At 38.3% G+C, this 9,210-nt stretch overlaps 1 protein-coding gene across 1 annotated transcript in view; it reads left to right on the top strand.

Annotated features, from left to right (window-relative positions):
* The window catches only part of LOC104495397, a gene marked incomplete at both ends in the record, with an annotated part of 18,163 nt that extends 9,305 nt beyond the window's left edge, over positions 1–8,858 (top strand). Inside the window, 3 exons of the mRNA XM_010138362.1 lie at positions 619–750; positions 5,117–5,246; positions 8,684–8,858. Of these exons, the coding sequence (XP_010136664.1) occupies positions 619–750; positions 5,117–5,246; positions 8,684–8,858 (437 nt within the window). The remainder of the gene's footprint in view (positions 1–618; positions 751–5,116; positions 5,247–8,683) is intronic.
* Positions 8,859–9,210: the final 352 nt, after the last annotated feature.

The raw sequence follows: 9,210 nt of genomic DNA, 5'->3' as shown, positions 1-9,210 counted from the left end.
ACCCAAAGAGGAGTAAATTTTTCCTTCAAACTAAATTTCTCAGTGTAACGGTGTGTGATACTGAATGGTGTTTAGGCTCTTGAATATGGAGAAGTGCCTGGTGGGATGTTAAAACATGTCTTAACGCATTATGCATTTGCTAAGACGATCAGAACCAGGTTAAACACCTAACTTCCATTAAAATTTGGCATATAAATTTGAAAATCTGTTCCTATGTCACTTAGATACTTTTGAAAATTTTAGTTTTTCAGTGTCATGTCTTGTGCCAAGTCTGTATCAACATAGGTACAGAAATTATAAAAGGTCAGCAAAAATAAAAACGAGGAGAGAAAGTACTGAAATTCTTAGCTAAATAATAGTTACAGGCATATTTTCTGACGACGGTATTGGAGAAGAACTTGTCACATAGCATTTAGAAGCTTTGTTACCAGCACGCTTACTTACAGGTTTTTGGTTTATATCTGTTTGTTAATATTGTTTTAAGATGTTTTTACTGTTTGTGGGGTTTAATTTTTTTTTTCATGGAAGTTCTTCTTGCTTAAACAATTTAAAATCTATTCTAGGTTAATCTGAAATTTTTCTTATTGTAATCATAATGCTGTTCTTCATTCCCCATAGGTAACATGAGTGGAAGTTCAGGAAAGTCCCTGAGTGGTTACCAGTGGTTTTCAGCTATCACGGCCCACTTCCTTCCGTCAAAAGGCAAAAGTGCTCAAGAGGCAGCAAGGGAAGCGTTTTCTTCTCTCCGAGGTGCTCTATTCAGTTAATGTATTATCTCCTGTTCACTGTACTGTTTTTAATATGTAGTAAGTAAGAATCTGTGTTGTCATATGGTTTTCTAACTTTAACTGTTGTGGTTGTCGGTTTGCCATCTCATTTTGCATTTGATTGGAATCATTGTTAGCAAGACTGCCAGCTTTAATATCGAACACATCATAACTTGACTGGCTTTTGAAGACCCTAGAAAGCCAGAGGAGTGTTCATATCACTGTAACAACACTATTTCCACAGTACTTACTCATTTTATAACTTGCTTTATATCTTTGTTGCAATATATACTGTGTGTGTGAGTGTGCATGCGTGCTATGGATGCTGTCTACTTGCTAAAGCACTTTTGTAGCTGCTATAATTTTAAATTAAGTTTTCTAGAAAGCTGTTGCACATTTTGACGTCTAGGATTGGGTCAGTAGCAGTAAATCTCATTTATATTCTTAATGTTAAGGAGAAATTGCTATCTTGGGAATCATGAAATCCAGGTTCCTTTACTATTCCCCATTTACAAGATACTGACATATAAAATAAAATGTTCACATTTTTGAGTTTGTTTATTTTTTTTGTGTTCTTTTCATTCAAAAAAATGGAAATAATTTTTAATATCTAAATGTCTCATATTCTTATTAATGAATTTGCATGAGGTATCATCCTAAACAATCTTATTTTTTGCATGTACAGCTGAGTATTCATGATATGAGTACAGGATGATAAAGAAACCCTAGAATTTTTTTCAGAAGCAAAATACTGTGTAGAAGGCTATTAAGCTAGTTTTTGATTGCGTGGAAATCAGCAAGGTGGATGTGATCAAACTTTCAGTTGAAGACAATAGTATTTGTGCACATCTTCTGAGCATAATCTGTAAATTGAAGCAAAAGGGTTGTGTAATGTTTTCTTTTGTTCTCATTATAATAAAATGGAAATCTCCCAGTACAAACATGATATAATTTTGCCTTAGCATCTGTCAAAAAAGATGGTGTCTCTGACTAGTACAGAGGCCTGTTGCTTTCAGCAAATTAGTTGCATTAGCTGTATTATAGTAAGAAAAAAAATAGGTAATTTTCTGATCTTTGGTAAAAAATGGCAGTTCTCACATTTCCCCTCTTTTTTCTCTTGTTGGAAGTGGGTGTGGAAGAGTGAATGAAGTATGGCCTTGTGGCAAAAGGAACCATTTGTTTCTGAGAACATAACTGATCTGCAAATATGCGGGAGGCTTTTTCTGAATTCATACCTACGATCTACACAGCAGTTCGGTCTTCAGTGCTGTGAGAATGGAATAAGCTCAGTCCTTTTAACCTCTTTCCTGGGTTAACTGATTTAATCACCTCTAACGAGGAAAAGCACTCCTGAAAGGATTCAGAAATGGAAATGTATTATTAGATGTTATGAAACGTGGTTGTTCTGTAAGGTGGATTGAATTCTTCCATGTAGCCAAGAGTGGGAGGGAGTGCAGTACATGACTGTTACATTTATTTTCTTAAAGTCTTTTGTTAAACTTTTCTTTAGATAGGATGGGAAGATGATAAAGATTGCAGTGCTTTACATAGAAGGCAGCTCCAGTACAGCAGCTGTAGCATGACAAAGCTCCATAGGCTTGAATAGAACTATACGGATCTTTATTGCGTGAAAATTAAGTCTAAATGCTACTTGTGAAGACAGTTTGGATACTGTCTTTTGTGGGGCTCAGCCTAAGGATCCTGGATAACCCGTTTAAAAATATTAAGCTGTACTTTGGCCAATGTTATCTTTTCGGTCAGTTCTTTCCAGGCAGTTCTGCCTGAGTAAGGATGAGCCTTTCTTGATTGTATTTTATAAATTAGTAGGAACAGTGAATTCAACAGAAAGGCTGTATGGTTTCTCTGTACATCCTGGAGATGTGCAGTATAAAAGTCTTTTTCCTGTGAAACAGAACTTGTAAAGAACTGAAGTGGTGGGTTAGTAACTGGTTCATCATTTGCGCCTTCCTGATAGATAGAGTGCTTTGGAGGGTCAATTTTATCCTATGCAAAATAGGGAGAAATTATTGTGGCAGTGCAACTCCCCTGACCTCGTGCACTGAGCTTGCACAAAAGACAGGCCTTGCAGCAGCAGCTGATAAGCATCAGGAGCTACCCGCCCCCCCAGGGCTATTGGTGCCTTGGAGTCGAGGTTCCCTTAGCTGCATCCTTCCTGTGTTTCCTGAAAGTGACCACAGCAAACACTCGACCAGGGTATAGATGGAGCCCTGCCGGAGAACCACTTTTGAGTTGGTTCTCCTCAGAGCAGCAGGTTGTGCAGCTGGAGACTCTCCCCTCGAGTCTGGATGCCAGCTGAGGATACTTCCCGGGACTCCCCTCGAGTTGGGACGCTGTCCAAGTGTACATCCCTGGGATTGAGTGATCCTTACCCAGGCATCAGTAAGCGACCGCCCTGGTATCGCTAGGTGAGAGATTCTTGGTAAGCGACCCCCTGGGTATCACTTGGTGAGAGATTCTCCCCTTTATCAGTGAGCGGTGCATATTTTGGGTCGTTCTTCCTTAGAATAGACTCCTTGGTGTTCATAAATTTGTTGTGCAGTAATAATTCCCAACTGACATCCAAACCTGTACAGTCGGAGTGCCAGGCAAATTTGTTTGCACTAAATCCGCGTTTTTCGGATAGCTGCTGCTGCCTGTTTTGTGGGTGCCTCTGCGACAATTATTTCCTGTGATTCTTCTAATTCGTGCAGAGGAAGGGGGAGATTGTACTTCTACTTTCTTTTAAAAGGTTATTTTTTAAATAAAGCTAGAAATTATGGATTTTTCCAAATCTCTCTGTCTTCAACTTGCTCCAGTACTGTTAGGTGATCATAACTTAGAATTAGTTTGTTGGCTTATGCATTTTAAATTTAGATCTGAAAGTGGAGGGTCATTTGGCTTTCTATTTCCCCTTCCAGTGTTCCATATAATGTTGCAGAACTTCTAACTGCAGGTCAGAACTCTTTCTTCTTGACTAAAATGCTGGCTGGAAATTTGAAAAATATCCTTGCTTCCTCCTTAACTGATGATATAGCAGCTGGTATTGACCTGGTGATTGCTGTCGGACATCATTAAAATACATTTAGATCTCTGGACAGAATTGTCTTTATGTGCTCATTTCTGGAGATGTATCTTGACTTTGAAGGAGTTCTGTGTCAATTGCTCTACAATCTCCTCTATCACGTAGCACACTCTTCTGTCAGTGAGATTCCCCATATTCAGGTTGCCAGTAGGACTGAGTAAAGCTGAGACATTTAGAGCAAAATTCAGTCTTGGTCAGAGCAGACTAACCTTTGTGCATGTGTACCAACTCCTGCCTTTAAAAGAACAAAAACGTTTAATACAAATAGTATTTGTTCCTCTCAAAGGAGAGATTGTCTTTATACTCTTGGTCTTCTTCACTGAAAAACCTGTCTGTAGGTATACACAGGTTCTCACTGTAATGCCAAAGGACAAAGACGCCCCAAGTGACACTGAGGAGAGTTTTACATAGCTTAATAAAGTTAGGTCAGATGGGACTATATTAATGGAAACACGTGTTCTGTACTCAGAGAAGCTTTTGTCTTCTTTTTGTTTCTGTTGCTCATGGGTTTTGAAAGGTCCACACTGCAGGGCTCGTTTGTGTATCTTGTTACAGTGTCGACTGTCTATGAGTAGTACGCTCTCCTTAAGTGTGATGACTGGAATCTCCTATGCCTACATGCTCAGATGATCTTGACTTCCCAGTATCTTTTCTTTAACTGTCTGCTTGAACTTCCCTCTGCTCTCATCTTTGCCTTGCCATTTACAACTCTTTGTTTATGTGGAGATTATTATTGCAGTGAAGGTTTTTAAAAACAGCTTAGACAAGCATCCCTCTGGAATAGCATATAAATATTTGATCTTTTCTTTGAAGAGGGCAATGTACTGAAGGACCTCTTCTTGTCCCTTCCAGTTTTGTACGTTTGTGATTCAAAGTCCTTTACAGATTACTAGCTGTTATAGACTGGAAATAAAAAAATACAAGATAATAAAACTTCAAGATACAAGAAATTCAGACTGTAACATATCTATATGCATTAATGCATGATATGTTTTCTTGGGGCAAGAATTCACCACTGCTCAAGGTGAATAAAATTTATTTGTATTCTGTTTCTGTTTATTTGGAAAAGTAACATGAGAAAGAATTTAATGAAAAATAGGTATTATGTGGGGAAAGGTAGTATGTTGCAAAGCCTTCAGTTGTGTTTAGACAACTGATAGGTTATTACCAGTTGGTTTTGCTGAACAAAACCAAGATGCCTATGCCGTCTTTCTACACACATTTCAAATATTCTATCTTTAACCGCTATATTATTTTTATCCTGCAGCTAATATGACTTCAGAGGGATTGAAACTGAAGGATATTATTTTAGTTCATCTGTATGTGAAGAGCATGAAAGATTTCGATGTAATAAATTCAGTTTATGTGACGGAATTTGATTTGTGTCCACCAGCAAGGTAGGATTAGACTATTGCTACAGTATATTTATGATACACTGTAATATACTGCATTATTGCTACCATATTTATGAAGCTTTTGCCTAAATGTTTGTGCATCACAGACTTAGAAGTAGACTTTTGCTGCCCTTTAGACTAATCATGTCAGGGCTGTTCAACTCAAAAATACTAGGATTGGAAATTCTTGCCTTAATATATATGATAAGGCTTATAACTAGTCCTGTCCTATATGGATTTACAGAAGAATAATACATTTTTTGCAAATCTCAGTTCTTCTTTGTGACTTGATTGAACTGACAACTCTTTTGTATTAGTGGGATTTTATTTGCTGTTCTTGTTTCTCTGCCTCCCTTGACCTACTGGCAATGCTCTCCTGAATGCAGCCCAGGATATGAGCAGTCCTCTTTGCACAAGGGCACATTGTTGGTTCGTGGTCGACTTGGTGTCCATCAGGAACCTCCAGGTCCCTCTCTGCAAAGCTCCTTTTGAGCCAGTTGATCCCCAGAATACTTGTTCCTCCCCAGGTGCAGGACTTTAAACTTCTCCTTGTTGAACTTCATGAAGTTCCTGCGTGCCTGTTTCTCCACCCTGTCGAGATCCATCTGGATGGCTACGCAAACCTCTGGTGTATCAGCCATTCCTCTGTTTTGCGTCATCTTCAAACTCGTCACTCTGCCCCATCATCCAGGTTATTAATGAAGATGTTGAACAGGACTGGACCCAGTATAGATCCTGGGGTACACCACTGGTTACTGGCCACCGCAAGACATTAATTTCTCTGGGCCTGGCTGTTTAGCCGGTTTTCAATCCAGCTCAACATCCAACCCATACATCAACAGCTTCTCTATGAGGATGTTATGAGAGACAGTGTCAAAAGCCTTACTGAAGCCTTGTTATCAATGATTATTAAGTCTTCCTAAAAGTGATGAGGTTTGGAACCTTCTAGGTCCTTGTGACAAACCTTTTCCACCTTGTTCTGTTTATTTTGTTAAAACACAAAAGCAAAATCCTTAGCTGAGGAGGTGCCCGAGATCATGAGATGCTGGATGTCATTTCAAGATGGTAATGACATATACTTACTCTGTTTCTTTTCTTCCCTTGGTTATATGCACTTAGCTGTGATTGAAGACGAATACTGGACTAGATGGATCTTTGGCTCGATCCAGAGTAGTCATTCTTAATGTCGTTTCCATCAGATAATGATTGTTAGTGGTAGCTGAGCTGCGCTTACGTATTCAGTAAGCATGCAAAGAAATTACTTGAGCCTTCGGAATACACTGATGCTAGCACTTTCAGTCATACCTCCCCAAATCATAGCTTTTTAATGTCTGTGGTACAGAATCATCAATGTTGCATCCAAGTTCACCTCTGACATAATGAAACAGCTTGATGGTCTAGATATGCAGTATGTAATTCCTGTGTTACTTGGGTGTGTTGTTTTTTTTTTTTTATCCGTAGGAAATGATAACAAACAACTAGCCCATTAAATTTTTATTTTACAGTTGTATGTTAAAACTAATTTTCCATTCGTAAATTTTTTATTGCTTTCGTCAAAAGAGCTTATTTCCTATTACAGTAATCCATGTTCTTAAGCATCTGACATAATATCCTCAGTATGCAGAACTGCTATAGCTTGAAAATTTCATCTTGGATCATAGCTTAATACAGGTTGGAAGGGACCTCTGGAGCTTACCTAGTCCAATCCCCTGCTCAGAGCCGGGTCAACTGTGAGGTCAGACCTCATGCCTTGTTTATATTTTGAAAACCAACTGTTTGCAATTTTCTGATGTAAAATACTATACTTTGTATTCCTATTACAGAATATGAAGTGTAACATAGGCATGTGAATTTTAAGTACTGCGTGACAGGTAGTTAAAAGACGTCATTAAGTTAATGTGCATCATCACAGATTCAGATTCTCCTACACTGGGTGTCAGAAGAGACTAAAAGAGAGCAGGAAGAAGCTTCTTTGAGATGCTGGGTTTAGGCCAGGATTACGAAACCACAGAAGGATGGAGTGTTGGTTGTGTGTACCTTCAGAGAAGGCATCTAGTCCCAGCTGAAAAATACACAAAACAAATCTCCATTCCTATGTATCTTAAGTTCTTTTTATGACACTTCACTTCTCCCAATTTAGCTTCCTTCATTTCTCATGCTGCTGCATGTCTTAAGCCTCCACATTTGCATAGTCAGCCACATAGTCTTCCATCACTAAAATAACAGGTAGAAAGATTAGGAAGTTGCAGGAAGATGGTTTTTTATTATTATTTTATGGGACAAGCAGATTTATGTTGCATTTTGTCCAGAAGAAAAATTATACAGCGGTTTGCATGGCTGCATCATTGCGTTATGCACAGAGACCTGGTAGTGGGAGTTCTCACAAGCAATGTGCTGGAAGCACTGACTCAAGGGTGTGGATCTGCACTAAATTTGCAAAATTGTCTTGAAAATTTACCAACCCAAGCAGAAAATCCATTCATCCATGCTTATGATGATGGTAATGAGGAAAAAAATACTGTATTTGCATGTGGGAGGAGGGGAGGAAAATAGTTTTCTTTGAAGAAATAAGCAAGATGAGAAGGATTTTGTAAGGTTATGTTCTATGATATGTAAAGAGAGCAAGTAATTTTTTGAGGGATTCCTGCAGGGAGCTAAATGACTTTTTTATGCATGGACTGCAAATATAATTATTTTTCAGGCTTTGAAATGTTGATTTCCCCCCCATGCACCCCCTGCTTTTTCACTGGCCGCATGCAACAAACTGTCTGTCTGTCCATCCAGGCTCTCAGGCTTCCTTTGCGCAAACAAAACTGAGCTCTTTAAATGGCTGCATAAGTAGGTTTTCAGTCCTCTCATAAGTGTGTGTCTGTCATGCAACTTGAAGGATAATAGAAAAATATGCTCAGTATTGCCTGATAACATGTGAGAAGGGTGTAAAGGAACAATCAGCTGCTGCTTTTTAGAAACCTGAACCTCTAATCCAACCATTGGAAGGAGATTCAGTGAAAAATGCAAGGAGATCAGAATAAGACAATGATAAACTCATAACTTATCTGGCATTTCCAGAGCTGTGTGGTCAAGTTTTTTTTTAATAAAGGAACTCATGTGTTGTTAATAAAGTAATACACATCATAAAAATAACTAAAAGGAAACGAGCCACTGGCTGTGGTGCTCGTTTCTCCTTGGTAGTGGAAATTATCGTGCTGGATGTTTGAAGTTGATCATTACGTGGAGAGGGGATAACTGTAAGTGTAGCAATTATTATTATTTGTTATTGCAATACCATAGCTTTTTTTTATGTTCCTGACAAAATTTCATAGCATAAAATCCAAAGGGAAAAAAATCCAAAAGAAAAAATAAAACATAGAAAATAAATGCTGAAAGTTGGTGCACACAAACTTTCTGTTTGAAAAAAAACCCTTGTCTTGTGTTTTCAGAGTGTGTGTGGAAACGCTGTTACCTGATGGAGTGCTGTTTTCCATTGACTGCCTTGCACATCACTATGACATTGCAACAGATGATGTGTTACGTGATGAAAAACTGGTCATGCATGTACAGAGCATTTCCCACTGGGCACCTGCTAGCATAGGACCTTACAGTCAGTCCGTCAAGGTAGGGTATCTTTGGTACTTCGTGTGAACTATATGATGTCAGTTTACTGAAATGAGTGCGGTTACAAAGTCGCCTTCTCTCCCATCTGAATGTGCAAACCACAATGTGCAAAAAAAGTTTTGAATTAGCATTTCAAATTTATATTTGTAAAACTTACGAACAAAACAAAAACTTAACCCTTATCAGCCTTTCATTTTGTGATCAGAAGATGCGTTAAATTATTTGCAGAGAATCTCAAGAACAGCCTATTTTGTTATGTATTATTAGACCAAATTAGACTAATTGTGTCACACATACACTTTTAGAATCTGCCTAGAATATAAACACGCTTTAGGAATGTCCAAGGATATTT

Source organism: Buceros rhinoceros, unplaced genomic scaffold (assembly GCF_000710305.1).
Source record: "Buceros rhinoceros silvestris isolate BGI_N320 unplaced genomic scaffold, ASM71030v1 scaffold6406, whole genome shotgun sequence".
Taxonomy (NCBI): Eukaryota; Metazoa; Chordata; class Aves; order Bucerotiformes; family Bucerotidae; genus Buceros; species Buceros rhinoceros.
The sequence above is the reverse complement of the archived record's forward strand: the minus strand, read 5'-3'. Positions and strand labels throughout refer to the sequence as shown.